The 21,680-nt window shown below is 40.1% G+C and overlaps 2 protein-coding genes across 3 annotated transcripts in view; both read left to right on the forward strand.

The window, feature by feature from the left end:
* The first annotated feature begins 632 nt into the window (after positions 1-632).
* Positions 633-17,308, forward strand: dtd1 (D-aminoacyl-tRNA deacylase 1). Of its 2 annotated transcripts, none has more exons than XM_042424163.1 (6): positions 633-765; positions 1,166-1,256; positions 2,286-2,521; positions 4,059-4,156; positions 10,783-10,947; positions 15,536-17,308. In XM_042424163.1, exons 1-5 carry the CDS (start codon positions 723-725, stop codon positions 10,936-10,938), a joined length of 624 nt encoding a protein of 207 aa, XP_042280097.1. In that variant the 5' UTR covers positions 633-722; the 3' UTR covers positions 10,939-10,947; positions 15,536-17,308. The 2 variants fall into 2 exon arrangements, with proteins under 2 accessions (XP_042280097.1, XP_042280088.1); XM_042424154.1 differs by having other exon boundaries at positions 634-765; positions 10,783-10,938.
* Positions 17,309-20,242: 2,934 nt separating this feature from the next.
* Positions 20,243-21,680, forward strand: part of LOC121905691 (sodium/potassium/calcium exchanger 3-like) — a 64,446-nt gene continuing 63,008 nt past the window's right edge. Inside the window, exon 1 of the mRNA XM_042424141.1 lies at positions 20,243-20,739. Within this exon, the coding sequence (XP_042280075.1) occupies positions 20,544-20,739 (196 nt within the window). The 5' untranslated portion in view covers positions 20,243-20,543. The remainder of the gene's footprint in view (positions 20,740-21,680) is intronic.

Consider the following 21,680-nt stretch of genomic DNA (forward strand, 5'->3'; position numbering starts at 1 on the left):
GCATAAATTCACAATTTCTTTCAATCAATCAGTATGGGTATCTCCTCTGGCTGCTTATGAAGGGAAAGTGAACACTGTTATTCCTTACACACATTATTTTCATTTTGAGGGGTTGCTATGAAGTAATAAGAAGTAAGTGAAGGAAGTATTTCTATCCTTTACTTAACTAAATTCTGAATGCAGTACTTGAAATGAAATATTTTTACAGAGTTGTATCTTTACTTTTAAAAGTTTGCATGTAGTATCAGGAAAATATAATCAAATTGCTAAAGTTAAAGTGCTCACTGTGTGAGAAAAATTACCTGCATGAAATTGTATAATTATATATTATTGAAATGCTATCAGAATATTATATTGTTGCATTAACAATTTTAATTCATTCTATAACAATACACCATATGTTATATGCTCATTGTAGTTTTCTTAAAGGTTAGTAACCAGTACAGCTGTAAATGTAGCAGAAAAAAAAGCAAGTATAAAATTAAGAACCCAATTAAAATACAAGTACCTCAGAACAGTACTTACTTACTACTTAAGTGTACTTAGTTATTTTTTAGCACCACTGTAAAATATTGTTGTCCTAGCAAACCTCCGGAAGAAGCAGAGGATGTGTGTTGTGACATTCAGCCGCCAGAGGGCGACAACATCCCGTCCAGACTGTGGGTAGTGTCGGAAGTTGGTTTTACTCTACATGCGTGGTTCTGACCAACACAACTACAACAATGAGGGCTATCATTCAGAGGGTGAACAGGGCGTCTGTGACAGGTAAGCGGCTATTTTAAACAGGGCGAAGCTTCCATGCTTAGACATCTTTGATAGTGTCGCTTAACCGAGGCTTGTAGCTTTCTTATCTTACTGACGTGTGCCATGCATGTTAGCTAACCTAGCTAGGTTAGGTTAGCATTAGAGTCCAGGCACAACACTGCTAGCAGGACGTTCAAGCTCGGGGGATGAAACCAGTAAATATTATATCACTGCAGTCAGAATGAATGTGTCCTTTGGAAGTCGGTGGTACTGACAGCTGAATGACAGTCCTATCTGCTGGCTGCTTTCTACACACACAGTGATGTCATTCAGTCTGTCACCTGTCAGCATTGGCTGCTTGTCACTGAATGACAGCAGCAGCAGTGTTTCAATCACTCAACATTTTCCTGTTTTCCTGCAGTGGGAGAAGAGCAGATCAGTTCAATAGGACGAGGACTGTGTGTGCTGCTGGGTATATCTATGGAGGACACCCAGAGGGATGCTGACTACATGTGAGTGTGTGTAGGAGGGACCTTCAGCATCAGAAACACCACTCTGACTGGATTTGAACAATTGTGTCAGAAAAATGAGCTTGTGTTATGGATGCTTAACTGAAAAATAGTATACCAACAATTTTCCAAAACATAATGCGTTTCTACTTTCAAACCATCATGTACCGTAAGAGGATTTGTGTGTTTTATCCTAATAACATAAACCATCCAGGACCATAGCTACCATGAGGACACTGTGGTCATTCAGTCTACAATTAGAAACTTGCGTATGGTGGTTATTCTTTGAGCTGATTCTAGTATTTTTAGACTCAAAGGGTTTAAATATAACTACTCGTCAGACAGCAAAGTGAAAAGGCCTCAGCATTTCCCTGCTGAGTGTTATTTCTAGCAGTCTGGAGAGGGCTTTGAAAAAGTATTTAGACCTTTTGTATTAGGAAATACAATTTACAAAAACTGTAAGTGAACAGTTAAATGAATAGATCAACTACAGGCAATCTACATAATTAAAAAAAACCTAATATTTGCATTTTTATCATCTTTAATTTTTATCTTTTATATTTCTTTGTCTAGTCAAATTTTTACTCTTATTCAAATTATTATTCTCTATTGCGTGCCAGCCTTTTTAGCACAGCCTCACGAGTACGCCACCCTGCATTAGTCTGAACATATTGTGTGAGCATGTAACAAATAAAACCTTCAAATCTTGAATCTGAAATAATGCATACCACACAATTCAAGCAACTGAAATCAATAGATTGCTTGGACTAGTTGGAAAAATACACCAAAACATGATAAGACTTTATTGCATGCATTTGAAAATCACCAGCATAAGTGTAAATTACACATCATTTGTAGGGATAAAATGCAAAACTCCAGTGTGGTCCTTTCAAATAAGGCTAATAAGCTCTCTGCCAGTATTGACCAGATTGATCAGTGATTGTCATGAGCCTGGTACAGACAGAAGGCTGATTCCTTGAAGTTCAGGCTCACAGATCTGAGTTCTCTCTGCCTTTACCCCCGTGTTTTCAGAGTACGCAAGATCCTGAACCTGAGGCTGTTCGAAGACGAGAACGGACGAGCATGGAGCAAAAGTGTCATGGACCGGGAATTTGAGGTGCTGTGTGTGAGCCAGTTCACCCTGCAGTGCATACTGAAGGGCAACAAGCCAGACTTTCACGCAGCCATGCCTGCAGAGTTGGCCCAGCCTTTCTATAACAGCATCCTGGAGAACATGAGGAGTGCCTACAAGCCCGAGCTCATTAAAGGTGGGTGAACTGATGATACAGCCGTCTTCACTGTGTGATTTGTAGTCCTATAGTGATATGTTTTTACTGCTGTTGCACCTTAGGCCGTATTTAGACCAAATCAGGCGGTGCGGCGAAAACGCCAGTCCTCCCATTCATTTGAATGGGGATAGTGCGTTTCGGCTGCGGCTGTTTTGGCCGCTGCGGCACCGCACTGGACCGCGGCCGGAAAGTTGAACCAGAGTCAACTTTTGGAAAAACGCAACCTGATGTCACTGCGGCTGAAGGCTACGGTGGCCAATCACAGCTGGAGATCAGACTGATCAGAGTAGTAAACTCTGCCATGAGGGAGTACAAAGACGTTACAAGGATGAGGGGAGTGCATTTATCTTCATATGATAACGTTAAAAATAAAGTTAGACTTTGCTGTCAGCTTCTCAACTCATTTTAAAAAAGCTGTGGTCGAGCTGGCTAGAGAGTGAATGAAGAGAGGGGGTGCTGGTAACAAGAAAGCCGGTGAATCAGATCAATAAAATGTTATTTTGTGATTGTTTCACAGGGTTACGTTCTAGAGCACAAATAAACATGCCCACAACCCCCCACCACACCTCCGCTCGACCCTGCGGCTGAACGTCGCACTGCCTGATTTGGTCTGAATACAGCCTTAGAGTCAGTGTCAATAAAACGCTTAATTCATGTAGCTTTTTGTCAGAATTTCCTTTTTGCAGTTATTACTAAAAAAAATTCTAATGTCAGACAGGTCAGATACACTAGCTGACAGTTATTTTTTGTTCTTGAGAAGATGACAGATTTTGTGAAATAAGAGAAGAAAAATAATCAGAATATGTGGAAGTCAAACTGAGGCCAGTTTGAATAGAATCCCAGGAGGCCACAGGACAAGATGATGGGTAGTTCACAGCTACTTGTTTCCAAGCTAATTAAAAAGAAAAGTGTTGAGGCTCACTGTTATCGCCACTTACTTATAAGTTTGGATCAGTGGGCCTGTCCCCCTGCTATTTAATTGCCTGTACTCCCATCTCAGTGTAAGGTTATGGCAGTTTTGCGGGTGGGAGTTGTGGATTATCAGTGCTGTGACGCCGTGGCGGTGACGGTGGCAGTGAATTGGGTCAGCCCACCGGGGAGCAGGTGCGGAGAACACCTTGTCCCAGCAAGGGAGGCATAAGGCTTCTTAATTAGTCCCCCCCTCCAGAGAGGAAAATGATGATGCAGCGCTTTTCCACCACGGCCCACAGCTTCATTGTGCAGATGGTGTCATTAATCTCACAGACCCAGTGGAAGAAAGGAGAACATTTAAGTTGAAACTTCCTGTCCTCCTACAGCCCCTTCATCTTTTGTCCCCAATGTCTCAAGACTCTACATTATCCTACATCCTCATAAACATCTAATGCCAATGCCGAAGAAATTCTGTGTTTACTGGTTTTTAATATTAAAATGTGGTGTCATTTAGATGGGTCGATCTAATTTCTTTGGGTTTTGATTTGAGTGCTAATTCTTTATGTTTTGTAAAGCGTCTTTTTGTTTTGTCTTGTGTTTCTAGATGGGGAGTTTGGAGCCTACATGCAGGTCCAGATTCAAAACGACGGACCTGTTACCATTGAACTGTCATCACCTACAGGTCCCACAGACCCCAAACAGGTACTGGAGAGTATCAAGCTATACTTCAAAGCTAGTGTGTGAAATTCTGCACTTTCTTACAAACATGAGAAATTAGCTATGGCTCTCTGCCTGATTATTATTGCTGTATGAATTGTCATTCTGATTCAGCTTTTCAAGGAGTCATTTTATTACTGATTTTTAGCCACTAGATGGTGATATTTGCTCTTCTGTTGTGTTAAAAAAATATTGTGCTTTCTGCCATCTCTGACCTCAATTGTGTAATGTCTATTTAGGTGTAAATGATACTGTAAGTTACAGGGTGGACAAATGGTGGATTTACCATTATTGAAATTTCATAGTTTAATAAGACTTTCTTTTCATTTGATTATCAAAGAGTTATCCCCAAGATGTGTACAGAGCAGGATGTTTCACAGATGAAAAATAAGTCTAAAATACTACTTTATTAGGAACACCTGTGCAATCAATGCTATCCAATATAACAGTAACATAAATTTTAGTTTTACGAAGCTTATACATTTTCAGTCTTTGTTGACATCGTCAGAAAGGTGATAATTCTACCTTATGTTTATTATTGAGGTCGCAGTGGGTGGTGGTGGTGAACTGGAGTGCATTATATTGAAAAGTGTTCCTACTATTTTGCCCTCCTCATGTATGTTAATGGAGTGAACAAACTATTAGGAACACTTTTCAATATAATGCACCCCAGTACACCACCACCACCTACTGTTTTCACAGAAAAACCTCTCATACACCTGCTGTACATTACCTGCCCAGCTTCAAACAGCAAACAGACACAGTTAGCAACTAGCTGCTTAACAGCCAGATATTTTTCTCAGAAGTTGATAGAGACCAAAACAGAACTAAAAGAAGAGTGAATACTTGACTTTGTCAGATGGACAGAAACACAACTCCAAAGTAATGTTGCTCCTTATCTGTTGGATATGTAAATAGGCAATAACAGTATTTACTAAAATGTTTTCCATACCAACATTATAAGGTCATGATTTGTTAATGTTGTCTTGAACAGCTTGTTCTGCTGCCCCCAAGTGACCAAAAAGCAATTAATGCAGCTTTAAAAGAATTTCAAGACCACTCCTTACATTTCCTGGAAATACTAACTTAACTGCGTTAGATTTGAAATGATAAATTAAGTTAACAGGGGAGGTTGTTGGGTGGAACATGCTTATTTATGTATCTCTTCAACTGTACATACAGTGCTCAGTACTGTCAAACTACTTCTTAGCAAGTGCACACACACACACGCACACCCCTTGTATATTTAACCCTTAGATCATAAACTACTACATGCTAAATATTGTGATGATACAATGACTTTCTTAAGTTGTACGTGGAAACTTAGATAAAAAATAACTTGAAAAACCCAGACATCAACAATCACATCCTTGCCAGGATTGACATCTGCCATTGTCACCTCTTCTATGGCCTTGTGGAGCGCAACTGATTCACAGTGTTCTCACTCAGACACCCCCATGGCGAAGCTGAAAGCACCCAGATTTGGCTTTGTCAAGTGTTTGTCTATATGTGTGTGCGTGACAGGGTGTTGTGTGTGGGCTTCAGATGATTGGCAGCACAAGCCCACATGCACAGGCTTTGGGAAGCTCACTGTTGCCACTTGATGCTCACCCTCTGCAGTACCTGTCCCTGTGGGAGCCAGTCAGGCCTCTACCAGCATGGTTTTTTTGCTCTCTGCTCCCTTCATAATGCTGTATGTCACAGAAAACCAGGGTCAAACCAGGACGCCTCCTTCCTAATGGATTTCTCCATACTAAAGCTGTACTATAAGGTCAGAAAGGGTTAATATCTCAATTGCGGTACATGCTGAGTGGCAGCTTTGACTACTAGACAGGTTTTTATGTTCTTGGTTCTTTTGGGGTAAAGAATATCTGTGTGTGTTGCTGAAATTAATAGTCAATTAACAGATTAGGTGATTTGATGTCATCTTGGGCTTTAGGAAGTTATGATAGGCAGGGTTGGAAATCAAATGTTGTGTATGTCAAAGTTGGCATTGACTATCTGTTCAGATTTGTACGTAGACTTAGACATTTCCTTATTTAAGCAAAATTTTGAAAATTTTCATCTATTTACATTGAAGTAACGTTCTTGTACGGCAGTTTTAGAAGTCTGGCTTCCATTGTTAAATGTAAAGGTTTATATAATATTACCCAACAGTAATGATGGGTATCTTTATCTATTTTTTCCATTTTATAAAATCAAACCATTAATTAATGAATTAAAAAAAAATATTGATAGATTTATTCAGTGGTTCCCAAAATTTTTCCAGTCATTATGTCCCTTGGAAGCCAAAATACTGCTTTTTAATCAACGAGTAACCGCATTAGTTTAATTAGTTTCTGTTGTGCAAATGAAAAACATTAACCAAACTGCCAGGTTTTAGACTCAAGACAGAAGGCTCTCCTGCTATACTCACAGTGAACTCAAGAGCAAGACTGGCGTCTTCATACAGTTTGAACTCAACTGTTTTTCATTGTTTTTCCTTTTCTTCCCTATCAAACTTTATATTTTGTTTGCTTTCTGAATGAATCCATTGCTAACCTGAATCTTGATAGCTTTAGGGCTAGATAAACAGGAGAACCACAGGTGGAAATAACATTAATGATGGCCTTTTTCCACAAATGAATGCAATGCAAAACAGGAATGAATAATGTTATTAGTTTCACCTGTTTGACAAGTCAAAACATCAGTTGTAAAAAAGATCTATTAAAATTAAAGCAGCTATAATCAACATTTTATCTAATAACAGTGTATCAAATGACAGTATGTAATGTGAGACGTGTCGCTTGTAGTAATGAAGCTACAGAGAATCATCAGCAACTCTGCAGCTCCACTCGGCTTTACGGAGCTTTATAGCGAGTTTCAGCTCATTGTTTAGCTGTCTGGCTACAACTTTACTGTTTTGGTTCACTCTCAGCACTCTCATAGCATCATTTTCAGCTGAAAAACTCTAAAAACCCACTGTGCACTAGCTGCTCAGCACCAAACAGCAAACAGACACAGTTAGCGACTAGCTGGTGAACATAGTGGAGCATTTAGCAGATAAAGAGACAGATATTGTTCTCAGGAGTTTGTAGAGAGCAAAAACAGAGGTAGAAGAGAGTGAATATAGGATTTATATTCATCAGGTTGCCAGAAACATGTCTCCAAATGGATGATAATTTGGAGTAACTGCTGTTCGCTAACAAGTTCTCCATATCAACTTAAAAGGTGCTAATATGTCAGTGTTGTGTTCACAACTTGTTTCTGCTGCCCCCTAGTGGCCAAAATCTGTCATTGCAGGTGTAAGCTTCACGCAATATTTTTTCCCTTGGTCGTGTGTGCTTGGCTTGCTACGGCTCTGCCTCCCCCCTGCTCCTTCATGTGGGACCTTCTGGATTAATCAATGATGAAAATCTGCATTCTCTGTTTGTTTAGTTTGGTGATTTGGTTATATTTTTGCAAGTATCTGATATGTTTGTTGATTCATTAGAAATACCAAACCAAAATAATGTGATTAGTTGCAGCCCTACATATGTTTTTGAATAAACCATCATAAATACCTGAATTTTAGTAACACTGAACAACAGTATAAAAGCCATAAGCTAAGTAATAGAGATATTAAACCATGCAAACGAAATATAAATACTTGTGACCCTCTGATACACCTCTCTCACCCTCTTATTCCACACATTTGAAAGAAGTTACTCTATCCGTCTTCCTGAATCAATTCTGGCCACTTCTGTGGAAGCCGGCCAACGTCCTTATGCTTTGGCTATGGGCCGGCTTTGGCTGCTCTCCCCTTGGTGGGCTTGGCTCTCTGGCCCAAAGGGAGGGATATTAAGCAGTCCTCAGAATTTTAATCTTGTCTGTTTGGGATGTTTTGCTGTGGGGGCTGAGGAGCCAAAGCCAAGGCTGAACATGAGGGATAAAAGGCCAGCCAATAGGCTAAGCTTGGCACGGGGGGAAATGAAGCAATGGCCAACAGACACTGTTCCTTTCTTTCCATGAATCAGGGATTTAGTCCACCACAGGGTCAAGCGGCCAGCAAACAATGGTGTTATCCAGAGCAATGAAAATCATCCCGTTTGGATGTTCTTTTTGGGATGCTGAACGGCTGGGGTCGATAGCACAGGGGCGCTGAGTTTTTTTCTGTTTGTTCACCTGACTGTTTGTGCATTTTGTTTTGTTGTTTTGGGCTCTGGGCTGAAACCCAGTATATGTAATGTTTGATCATGTTAGGTCAGGTTTTTATCTGGTTGTAGTTTGCTGTTTTGGGTTTGAATGTGGTCTTAACATCAGAGTTTGAAGTGATGATTGCTTTATGGCAAAGAAAGAAACTGTCAAGTATGATGTTGAAGGTATGTGACTCCCCCGGGCTTTTATGTGCCAGATTTTATATCAACAACATCAACAAGACAGTAGGCCTAGTTTGATACTACAGCATGTTAATGGGTTCAAATGGGAATAACACAGATTTTTTTTTTATATCTTTGACTCACTCTTTGAATAATGTAATGTGTTATGCAATGCTTTGGATTTTTAACATGACATTTAGTTCATAAATATTTCCCCGGCAGTCATAAAAGTTTTAACATCTGGTGTTTACAGGCCTTTTTCAGATGACGGGTAGCATACTTACTTCATCTTTACTGTTGTGGTGTTTTATGGACTGTGAAGAATACAATGAGAAAGAAGGAGGGGGAGTGGGTTCGATAGGAGTAGTGACTAGTCGTGCTGAGTGGCACTGTGATGGCAGTGCAGGCCATCACAACAATAGACTCATTGAAGTGGTCATATGACATCTCGGAATAGCTCCAAATGAGAATGGAATAGAAGTGGTCGTGTCAGATGTAGAGTGCTTGTCTTTGACGTTGAAGCGTTCTTGCTTCTTCATTTAATTAATTGTACTAATTTGCATGCATGTTGGGAGCTGTGAGTGAATACTGAACATACTGCAAAGGTCATGATCTGCAAGTCATGATGCAGCATGGTCATGGTTTTGCGCCTCAGCCCACTGAGCCACCAGAGACCTAAACTGTTAACGTTTCAGCTGTAGCTCAGTCATGGATGATGTTTCTTGTAATATATATTGTACAGATTAACTTGAGGAAAAAGCAAAGACTCACACTGAAAATGTGAATGTCGCACACATTATTTTTTATAGTTAAAGCCCCTGAAAACTGGATTTCAAATCTTAAACATTTTTCAAAGCATTAAATATTCATGATTAAACAAGCAACAATTTAAGTTTACGTTCGTAAAAAATATACATAGATATTATTTATTAAGAGTCTAACACTCAAAAACTCAACTAATCTGATTCACCAGGACTGTGTGTGTGTGGTTTGCATGGACGTTTGTGACATCACCTTTTTCCAACTGAACCCTGCCCACCTCAAACCAGTGAGGAGAGCACAGAGAAAAACACAAATACAGAAACCCCTCAAGGACAATTTCCAAAGCCCTTCTAACTTTGGCAGGAAATGTTGTGCTCATCTAGCACAACATCGCTCATAGTAAGTGGCTGTTGAACTAGATTTTCAGGGCCTTTAAGAGAATACTCCACTGATTTTAGCGTTGTGCTCCCATAAAATTGTTAGACTCACAATGGACAGTTTAAAAAATATGTCAAATTGGACGCAGCAGAACTAAGGATGTCTTCATTTTTATTCCAAGCATTCTTTTCTCTTTTCAAAATCTGGCGCTTTCATTACCCACAGTGCAACTCGACTCAATTCACTGGACTGGGTGTGTTGTGCTAGTGGCAGCTAAATTAGCCTTGAGCTCCTAGCCTGAAGCAGAGATGAGGAGCGGGGCTACAGACGTATGGTAGCCTCACTTCTTTCTAACTCCACACCCCCAGTTTTTTTTTCAATTTCAAACTTGTAGTTTTCAGCCCCAACCGAAGCTGACAAGTGACATCACTTGAGGTAATTTATCAGATTTCATGCAGCTCCCCTGTGGAGCCTCAAAAGGCTTTATACTACTTTTTTCACATATGTAGTAGTACTCCCCAACACCTGTAAACAGACTTTGATGTGTAATATCGTTGGAGCTCCCCTTTAGATACCTGTTATGTATATGATGAGTAGGAAATGGACATCAAACCTTTCTCTTCACAGTTCTCTTTTTCTCTTTCAGTGCAACCAATATAAATTATGTTAAAGCCAAAAACATGAATGGCTATGAAAGTATTTCTGAGATATATTGGTGCTTCCAAAGGGGTCTTAGGTAACAGGGATCGTTTTGGCAACATCAGTGTCGAATATCATTTTTTTGGTGGCACTCACAATCAAAGAGCAGGGGCTTCTTTCTAGGCCCACTATTTTTCAGAGATGACACATAAAACTCACAGCTGGATGCATCATGTTCAGGCATGCTCTCAGGAAAAAAAAAAGGACTCGCTGAAGTAGAAGAGGCATGTTGAATGTAAACTGGGGCACTTTCTGAAGGGCAATTTTAAGGCAGAAACCAATCTTTTCTATGTATTATTCACAACATGTGTCCTTTAGATAACTGTTTTTGTCATTTCCTTTGACATGGTTATACATGTTAAGGGCCCATAAAAGAAACCGTAGATGAAGAATTTATTCATGAGCCAAATCTTCCTTTTTCTTGTGTTTCCTCAGCTGTCAAAGCAGGAGAAGCAGCAGCAGAGGAAGGAGAAGACGCGCTCCAAGGGCCCCTCAGAGTCGGGCAGGGAGAAAGGCACCCTACGTTCCCGACAGGACCCCAACGCTAGCAGTGGGGCAGAGGGTGATGTGTCTTCAGAAAGGGAGCCCTAGGTCAGTGGGGTGAGGGAACCTTTGAGACGGACACACAAAAACAGAAACGCATGCAATCACTTACAGTACACTGTCATACACATAGCAGGTGTCTGCAGGGCCATAAAACATCAGACATCTTTAATTTTGTAGACCTGAGGCTTGTCTTAACAAGTGTAATTTGAGGTCTTGAATCATTCACTGTGTTTTAAAGGTTAATCATCCCTTAAGCTAAACTTTTTGAGCAACTTTAAATGTAGTTTTATTGAGACTCATGATATCTGAGGATATCTAGAGTCAATGCAAAATACCAGGTATGTTTTTCTTTTTTTCATCATTTCTGTGTTACTAACCTAAAGTGAACATCATGTTTCTTTAGCCCCTTTCAGACCTGCACTCTGTTATGTAAATGTATTGTTGGCCATCTACAATGTTACTCTCATGTTTGAATAAGCAGCTGTGTCACTTCTCTGTATGACAACAGCGGTCTTAATAGGTTGGAACAGCTAATATTACCGTAACATTTACAGCGCAGACCCATTCTGAATTGAATATGGTAACAATAATAGAAAGGCTTCAGCATGCACAAGGTCAGTGTTCAAAAAGAGTTATTAAATGTGCATATTATTCCCACTTCGTAAGAATGATGTAAAAAATGTGTACACTACTTCTTATACAAAATATATGCATCATAAATCTACATTAATGATTTTTTAAAATATCTAAATGTCTGGCCCTTTAGCTGCTATATGCTCCACTAAGTTCTCCAGCTAGTTGTTGTTGCTTGCTGCTTGGCAGGTAGTGTACAGTAGGTTTATCAGTGTTTTTTTGTTGGGAACAGCTGCTGAAAACAAGGTTGATGAGAGCAGCTGTAAAACCATAACAATAAGCTGAGCGTATGCTCCATAGAGCTGAGGTTAACTGCAAAGTATGGTTATAATTTTCTGTGGGTTCAACACTATGACCAACATCTTTCACATTACGCATAGTCATTTTTTCCATTGTTGATATGAAAATATTGATTAGTGCAGCTTTAATAAAACACAGAATAGTGCGAGTGAGCCAATTACACCATAATTGTCAAGGAGTTTCTTTCTCACGTCAAACCTGGTCTCATTCACTTTTCAAAGCGCGGGGCAAAACAAACAAAAACAATCTCGGAAAAACCACATTATCAACAGACCATCAATCTCCCTAAATTTTCAATTTTCATCCATGCCTACATGCGCACAGTATGACTACAGTATCTAGGAAACTGTTGCATACAGCATGTGAGCAAATAGGAATTAAATGAGAGTCCTAACCTAATGTCTTGTCATTTTTAAGTCTTGACAAGCGCATCAGCCATTATAAAGGAGGCATCAGAATTCTCTAATAAATGATGACATTAATGAGGAAAATGATTCCCTGCGATAAGAGAGGTTATTAATTAAGGCTTCATCTACAAAATAAGTTTTAAGATGCATCTTGCAGCCTGTAATAGAAGTGAAAAGACTCCTTTTCCCTTCATATCATCATTTTTTCAGCTCCCTGCTGTTTTTTTAGCAGTGCCGCTGCTCCCTGTTGCGCCCCAAGTGCCAAATATTGCACAGGACTTACAGTTTTATCCGTAATGATCCTGTCATGTCTGAATAAAGCCATTACAAAACATTTATGTAATGGCGACCCATGCTTGAAAGCCCAAAAACCTTACATTTTCTGTTCTTTTTCTTGTAATTGGAAGTAGCTACATTCAATTTAAAAGATTGTACGTTTGTATTAGCCAGCATTTTTGGGTTCCTAAAACCAATGCCAGATGTTATAACAAGGTATTTAAGTTCAATTTGACTCTTAAATTTGCAGAAACGCTGAGAGACATGAAACAGAAAATATACAGCTGTGCTTCTTTGCAGGAAATTGCACAGTTGTTTTTTTCTTTTTCTTTTGCACTGTCAACAAATATCGCTGCCCCAAAAATATGTTCCTGTTCCTCCCATTTATTATATTAGTGTATTTGTGTCATGTACAATATGGCAGGTTTAAATGTGTGGTGAGAGGGGGGAAAAAAGCAGTTACAGTCCCCTCTACCTATCGTTTACATTCACCTCAGCGTCTCTGTTTTCCACGTCTCCCTCTCCCGTCTGTGCCTGCTCTCTTTGTTATTGTTGACATAGCGGTGAAACTCGGCAACGCTCATGAGAGACAGACCTGTTTGTTTCTTATTCTGTGGTTCATATTGCAGGGCTGAGAAGTGGGGGAGGAGGGGGTTGGGGTTGCTCTTATTTGCCCTCAGTATTTGTTTACGAGTGCAAAAACAGACGAGTTCTGGGAGAATAGAGACGGGGAGGCATTGAGTCAGCTCCCTCCATGTCCCCTCTGCTCTCCCTGCTGAGGCTGCTGCTGCTGCTGCTGCTGGCTCCTGTGGCACAGCTCCTCTCCCCGTGTGAACTCTCTGGCAAGCGTGCACATAAACGGATATGCCGTCAAACTGGCAGTGCAGCCGGACTTTTAACAGCAGCCGTACTTACCGCTCCTCAGTTTATTTGTACAGTTAGTTATATGAACATGTCTGACACCAGGACAAAATATTCACCAGTGAGGTGTGGAGCGTTATTTGTATCTACTGATACATCTGTTCTATAACCCTCCATAAACACACACACACCTCTGTCCCATGCGGGACTTTGAAAGCCTGTACTCCTATCCCAGACTCTTCTACAGCAGGGGGTCTTGCACTGTAATCCTCAAGTGCATGTTGGGTAAATATGTGCCCGAAGACATGGAGGCTTCAGCACCTTTTTACATAAGGCCTTTTTGTTTGACAGCAAGAGCAAGTGAGATGGGAGAAAGAGGAGTAAATGAGAAAGAAGAAGCAGAAAAAAAATTGGTCTGATAAGTGGAGAGAGTTATTTGGTTTTTCATTTCTGGGTGTGCGAGCAGGGGAGTGCACACACAGCACTTTTGGAAATGTGCGCTGTGGTGGGAGGAGAGGGAAATTTTGGATGTAAGAGAGATGTCAGACAAGGGGCTTGCTTGCTTGGCTCTGTCGCTGCATATTTTAAAGAGGGAATTGGTGTTCCCGAGGTTTGCTTTGCATGACTTAAACATGAGCAGTGTGCGCTTTCCTCCGAATGAGTAGTTTGTGACAGTCCTCCGTTATCTTCTCTCATCTTCCTTCCTTCCCGTCTGCAATGTTCTAATTCTGATATAAACAGCTTACAAGAAGGTTTCTGTTGCTCATCAGGCTTCTACAGTTTCAAACCCACATCAACAATTTCTGTTCTAATTGTTTTCAAATCACATATCACAGACCTGTCAGAGATGTATTCAGAGAGTAGATGTAACCTCTATTTTTAATTTATATCTGCTTTCACAATGTTGCACCCTATTTATTTTTAATAACAGCTACAGGGACACACTCCATGTAGAATTTCTTGTATGCTCAAATCTCCCAATAAAACTGGAAGCTGTTTTCAGCTTTCAGCTTCCCTTTTGATCACTTCTCTTTTGCTTAATTCATATCTATTCACCGAAGAGATCTCTGGATAAGAAGTGGACTAATCAGGATTAAAAGTGGACTAAGCGATAGTGACGGAAAACTAAAAACGAGGCTGCTATGTATGTTTTCCATTGCATTTTGCTAATAAAAATAGAAGGGAGAGATAAAAAAGGTTCGAGAAGATATTTTTTTGTTGGAGCTTAACGAATCTGGGCCTGGATCCAACATGAACAGGCTATCAGAACCCTTGCCTAGTTGCTAGTAGTGGTGAACCCACAGAGAATTATCCCGACTCATCAGTTCCCCTCACCTCCACAGAGCGTTTTAGCATCTTTCAGCTCCCACAGCATGGCCCACAACTCCGCTCTAATCAACCTGATTTTCAGCTACAGCAAGCAGCTGTTTACGGTGGATAAAAATATTCACAACAGAGAGACAAAGTTAGTGACTAGCTGGTGAACATAGTGGAGCATTTAGCAGCTGAAGGGCCAGATATTTTCCTCAGGAGTAGATGGAGACCAAACAGATATATATATATATATATATAAAAATATAAAATGCTGAAGTTGCTTTGTGTCTTCTTGATGTGTGAACAAGCCACTTTTTGCTGACATGTTAGCCGTAACAACTTTACAAGGTGATAAAATGTTGGTGTCATCTTTTCAGCTAGTTCAGCTTATGCCCTGAAGTGGCCAAAAAACGAATTAATGCAGTTTTAATGCGAGACTGTATAACTTTCAAAAGAAGCCATAACACATTACTCCTCTTACAAATGAAAAGTTCACCTTCGTTTCATTGTGCTCAGGGGTGTTGTTGATGCAGCCTTACCTGGTCTGGTATGACCTTTAGCATACAAGGCTAATGTTAATATAAGCAAACTGCTGTGTTGCTGTGTAACCAACATTACTGAGTCATTTTGCTGACTATTTGGTATGTCACAGAAATAATGAAGGAAAATGTATTGTGCCATTATCCTGTAATTGCCACTTGTGGACACAGTAGCTGCTGTTTAGCAACAGTTACATACTCACTATTTAAACTGTTTAATACTTAATCTATGCCAGTATTGATTAATGATAGGCTAACACTGATGAAAGGACACAGAGACCAAAATGTTGTGTTGTGTTTTCTCTCATGCAGATGTTATATCGGGGACATGATGGTGAGCTCTGTTTCCTCAGGAAGGCCTTAATCTTCAGTGACTCTTAACACCTGATTGTGGACTGTCCTTCCTGTTTGGAAATCAGCAGGATTCTCATGGCCTGTCACAGATCATCGTCCCCTTTGCTGGTGTCCTTGGCCTCTCTCCTCCAGAATCAGATAGGACCGGCTAGGTGTAAACAAAGTAGCAAAGAAAATGTATATCTGCAAAGCAGTGCCCAGTTTTCTTAGATTTACGAAGGGACATTGAGCAAGGGCGCACAGGAGGCATGGGACCCAACAGCAACACTGTATTGTGTGGCCCAGTCACTTTCTGTGCTCTCTTACTTTGTCTTTTTCCCACTGCCTGTATACTCAGGTTTCTACCTCCTTCTGTCTGTCTCTCTCTTTCAGATTCTTCCTGCCTGTCCCACTCTCAGTCCACTGTTTCCACTTAATCTCTGCTAAGAGACATGACACTGACCCTGAAGTATAACTCAGCTTCAAGTTCTTGGCTTGTAGTACAGGCACATGAACATAGTTACATGTGTGAAGTCTATTTTGAAAGGTTAAAGATTACCTTGATGAAAAGACTGGGGGATATTTACTAAACTTGTCACAATTATCATCAGGGGAGCAAAATTCACAGCCGTTTTTCAATTTTACAATGTATTTACTAAGACTAAAGATGTAAATGAGCCCATCTGAGTTGAGGTGCAACAAAGTAAGATCTGATACTGGACTGCTTTGACATGCAAAAAGTGTTTCTGCAGCTGAACTTGGAATACTAAATATGAGTTAAATAGCCTGATGTCAGTTCAACAAAAAGGTCAGTGATTGAGTTATGAAAATCCATGCGGATCTTTACAAGGAAAAATATTGGGGTTATTTTAGGATTCAGATTAGTGCCAAAAAAAGCGTTGCAATTCCTTAGTAAAATATCCCCTTGTGTGTTTTAAAGTCTAACTGAAATTAAATTGCTTTTTTTCCTGCTACAGCATACTGATCCACTCTGTAAATGTAGCACATAGACAGCTTACCTACAAACGTCAACATTAGTGGGTTTAGATCCTTACTCTTCAGTACCACTGCAACGAAACACTATCTGTCCTTTGCTTGTAAGCTACAATTAGCAATGCAGGTTTGTTTACATTGTCTCTGGATACCCCTGCCTGTTCAGCTGCCAATCAAAAACACACCGGCATGCCTGCTTAGAGGCTAACAGCGCATTTCAGATGTATTTGTAAAGACTTATTATTCTCCAATTATAAAAAAATAAATAAATAAAAGATATTGCCAATTAATTTAAAAACACTCCAGCATGATTTTGAAAGCTAAAATAGGAAAATATGACAATGTGATTTCAGTTGGACTTTAAATCCTAAGGGTTACCTGTGTGTCTCTCCAACCTTGAATCATTTTATTGCCCCACCAGACCCACTCAGAGAAAATAACAGTTCTGCCTGCAGGGAGGGATAGTGCTATACCGCTCGCTTCAGCTGTAGTCGATTTTGTGTCTAGGATCGAGTAGTCTCTTCTTAGTGACTATGAGTCAGTTTGTCTCAATTACCTGTACTTTACCTCTGTGGAGAGGGGCTAGCTGTGCTTCAATATCAGTGAACACTGACACCAGTGTGGTTTGGCCGACTGCGGCCCCACAAAGATATACCTACTATTTATAAATGTTTTGATTATTACAATGTCTGCTGCCACTTAACAGATCTGAATGTATAATTTGTTGTCATTTTATAAAGATGTAAATAGAAAAAGTGATGCATGGTGTGTTTGTGTGTGTAAATTTTTCCACAGTTTTATTCAGCATGTTTTATGTGACGCAAAAGCAGGGATACTTGTCCTTGTTTCTCCTTACAGCATTACCACCTGGACTGTCTATACTGTCCCTGCTTTACCTCTTTAGCTCTTTTTTAGTTCAGAAAGCTATTCCTGGCCGACCATACCATATACTACCCCCCTCCCCCCTGCTTCTTTTTCTCTAGTGATGCTCAGCTGAGGTTTCTCCGTATTGTGGTGGAGAGCAGCAGAAGGAGAGGTAAAGGAGCTGCTGTAGCCCAGACTTGGGAGCTCTCGAAGAGGGAAGACATGACCCAAATATGTCTGATAGCTAGCTAGCCTTAGCCTTACAAATTGGGCTAGAACTGCAGCTTTCCTCTGCAATGACTGCATTGTGATCCCAATGCCAGGTTTTACAGTGAGAGAAGAGGAAGGAGACTGTGTGGCATTGGATTATTGATGCACTATACCAAACATCTGAGAAGGCTGCAGTTGATCACAGCTGTAACAGGGGAAGAGAAAAGGAAGTGTTGAAAGAGACAGATGTTTGTCTATCTGAGGAATCACCTGTGTGTTTCAAACCAAGGTGGCTGTTTGTGTGTGGACATCCTGGGCTGCAGGGCAGGGCAGTGGGCGCGGTGTCAGTTGGACATGGGAAAGTGGGTTAAATTCCAGGCATTCTCTTACATCTGAAGCCACACTGTTTCTGGTTTGTCTTTACAACTTATCTTACATCTTGTGTGTGTGAGAGAGTCCTTTGCCAAGCCCACTGGCTATGGAAAAACAATTTAACTGGATTTAATTTGTTGCCCCCCTCCTCCTTCCTCTTCCCTCCTTCCCCTCACGTTTTTTTTCTTTTGTGTGCCTCTGAGAGGTTGGGAATTCATCTTGTTTAGTAACTCGATGCCCAGTCTGAGCTTGCTTTGCAAGTTAGACAGGCTGAGTTTCTTGGCAGCTTTAAGACCTCCAGTCATGTCTGGATTGTCCCTGGAGTTTGCTTGCCATATGTGATGCTAAAAAAACAGGTAGTGTGTTCATCTTATTTGGAAAAAGTTTTATGTGGACACATAAACATGGATTACTTTTATTTAAATTATGATTTGCAGCTCTCAATCACTTCTTTCTTTCCTTCCCTGCCAGCCTTGTCTTTTATTTTATCTGTCTCAGCTCCATGCTCCAAAGGGTTAAAAAGGCACAATGAAACCAGTTGCCTAGAGCCCTGACCACTTTTTCCATTCTTGCTGGAAAGTTTCCAGCGCTATTTATATGAAACCTCAGGCCTGACAATCAAGAAACCCACTTGGCCAGGATAAAGTATTATCATTAAGTTCTGTTTCATTCAAATCAGTGCTTAAAAACATCTGAAATGGCAGACACACAGTGGAATCTGTGGTCCATCTCCGTTCTGTAGGCAACATGTACAAGCAGGCGGAGGCGTACACAAGTGAAATCAATCCATATGACCTAACTACTGTTGTGTAGCCAAAGAAAATACTACATCTAATCTGTGCGGGGCTTGATGAATGATTTGCTGCAGTGAATGTTCCAACTCTTATTTTAGACCAAATGTCTGAAGAGAAACAGAAACTTGTCTTTTATCCATTTTCAGAGGGAATGGCATTCACTCTTGGCTGAGATATTGACATATTTTAGAATGATAACATTATTACTGTTATTATTTGTAGAAGAAGTAGTTGGGCTGAAAGGCATGACTGTTGTGTTTGGCTGCTACCTACAGGGTTTATGTATGTTTGAATGGGTGAGTAGTTTTAGTCTAAAACTACTATGAGAAAGCATTAGAAAGCCTGTTAACAAAACGTTACATTACTATTCAGCAATACACTGTCGAATTCTCCTAGTACATCACAGCCGGCTGTATATCACTTAAGACATTCCCAGAAGATGGCAGTGAAACCTTGCAGCTTTCCCCCTTATTTATTTGATCTCAACACATTTTAATCTATTGGGTTTTCATGTCAAATTAAAAGTATTGAACCATATGCAGCAATTAACATATGTTCATGTTCAATATGTCAAAAAAGTATACTGAAGTATATTTTGTACAGGCTTTAATCTATTTTAAAGTATACTTTAATTATCATAAGTATGATATCGTTCTTATACTGCAAGTACATTATTTTACTAGTGGTGAATTTTAAATAAAATGTACATATATGAAAAATAGCAAAGCTATACAAATAAATGTATAATAATAAAATTATAATAATAATAAAATCTACCTGTGTACAAGTATACTCTTTGCATTTTTATTTGTTCTATGATAAATATTTCATACCAGTAAACTGACCCCAGAAAGTTTACTTTTTAAATCATTTTAAAATATAGCTACAAATAACGTATTAAAAGACAACTCTCCAATTTTTATACAGGTCAATTTAGTCATCACAAACTTCTCAGCCTGTGAAAGTTCTTCGGAAGAGCTTCAAGAGAGAAAATAACCCCGATGATGTGTTAGTGATGTCATTGGGGTATTCTCAGCTTGGGCTTGGATACTAATGTATTATAGAAAGTGTTACTAATGGGAGATGTGGGCATTTACCAGGCAGGGAGAGCTTAATGCATTGATCACAATATGGGAAATGAAACCATTTTACAAGTCTGTGTTTTGTGGGTCACCCAAGTTAACAGAAGTGCAATAAATTGCTGGAGTAGCTGCCCCTTTAATGACTGTCAACGTTTACCTATAAAATATCAAAACTAACGAACAAGTTTACTGTTATATGCTATCGGTGGAAACGTGCCTGTACAAATGTTGAACACACACATACAGCCCACTAAAATCATTATTTTTTTATTTTAAAATATACCAATTTGGACCTGGGTTTCACGTGTGCGTGCGTGCCCACGCGCACCCTCTCGCGCTCGCTCCCTCCTATTAGTGTGTCTCACCTCAACACCCAGCCGGCGGACGCATCCATGGAGAGCTCGTGCAGCAGTCCTCTGCCTTTCTACTTCCAAAACCACATTTTAACATGACATAAGAAGCCAAACCCGGCACTTCCAGACAGAAGCTCAACGTTTTTGCTGAACAGCCCTCGCAGCATCCCAGCGGTACCAATTCCTAACTTTTGTTTTTTCTTATCATTCCCCCTGAAAACCCCTCCCCTGTACTTTTTCATCCGTTCCCGGGAGATAAATCTATTCTCTGGGAATTTGAGGAGGTTGCTCGATTTCTTTTTGTTACTTCGGGATCCGCATGGATGTGGCAGCGGTAGAGGGGATGTCTCTGCCGGGTATCCGACTCCGGAATCGGCCGACTCAAGTGATGCCGAGCCAGAAGAAGGTCAAAGCGAGGCGGAAAAAGCGAAAGGAGTTGGTTTTAATCCAGATATGCTTGTTCGGCGGCTTGCTTCTGGTCGTGAAGGGGTTTTCCTTCTTAGCGGAAAATGCAGGTGAGGATTTAGCTGTTTGTTCAGCTCCTGTTCGGATGCAGAAGGAGAGCAGACAGAATCCTCCAGGAGTTAGCTTCTTGTTTGTTTCATTACTGTAGCTACATGTTTTCCTCTCTTATATTGCTGCTGTTAACAGTTTTCATTTAGTCCGTGATGTCCTTACACATAAAGCTATACACAGCTGTACCCTACTAGTTACAGATTAACATCTCTGAAAAAGTCTTGCGTAGGAAGCTACATTGTGAAAACTATATTATTTTAAGGCATCTTCCCATTATCTTATGCTAAATGTCCATCTAATATTCCTAACAAGACTAATAGTGTGGTCCACTTATATCAGTTTCTAATGGAACTGTTTGATTGTACAGTAGGTATCACCGTATAGTTGGTAATATTCCTATGGGGAATGAGAGTTTGGCTCTCTAATATCCTTTCAAAATCTCTATTTTATATGGCCATCAATCAATCCCTTTTATCAACAGTGTTCCCAAATATAACAAATGCTTCATGTTTTACAAGATTTCCATGACTATCAAAAAACTGTTTGTTATCCTATCAAAACCTGACAAAGCCTAATAGTCAAAGACTGTTACATACTGGATATATGCTTTATACATTTCTAATATATATGAGAAAATCCTTCTATTGCCCAAATTTGACTTGATGAAACCTCATACGATGCGTCAGGGCATCAAAGTGTCTGCGCTGTCATACAGATACACAGTGGGCTATAATGGGAATTCATCTGAGCTTTAACTATGGGAAACTATTCTGGGTAGAAGGATGCAGAGCCTCCTGCGTGTTCAGGTGTTTTAGCAGCAGAGCGGTGAAATCAGGGCAATGAGCCCCAGGGTATAGACCTACACCTCTCCAGGTTACGGCAAATGGTTACACAGTGTGTCTCTCTTAACTTTCAGCTTATGTCAATGCTGTACTGGCAT

The sequence above is a fragment of the Thunnus maccoyii genome, chromosome 2 (assembly GCF_910596095.1).
Source record: "Thunnus maccoyii chromosome 2, fThuMac1.1, whole genome shotgun sequence".
Taxonomy (NCBI): domain Eukaryota; kingdom Metazoa; phylum Chordata; class Actinopteri; order Scombriformes; family Scombridae; genus Thunnus; species Thunnus maccoyii.

Coding starts and splice junctions, on each gene's coding strand:
- dtd1 (XM_042424163.1), top strand. CDS start 723: ATGAGGGCTATCATTCAGAGGGTGAACAGGGCGTCTGTGACAG. Junction 2,522..4,058: donor CAAGCCCGAGCTCATTAAAG/GTGGGTGAACTG, acceptor TTGTGTTTCTAG/ATGGGGAGTTTGGAGCCTAC. Junction 4,157..10,782: donor GTCCCACAGACCCCAAACAG/GTACTGGAGAGT, acceptor GTGTTTCCTCAG/CTGTCAAAGCAGGAGAAGCA.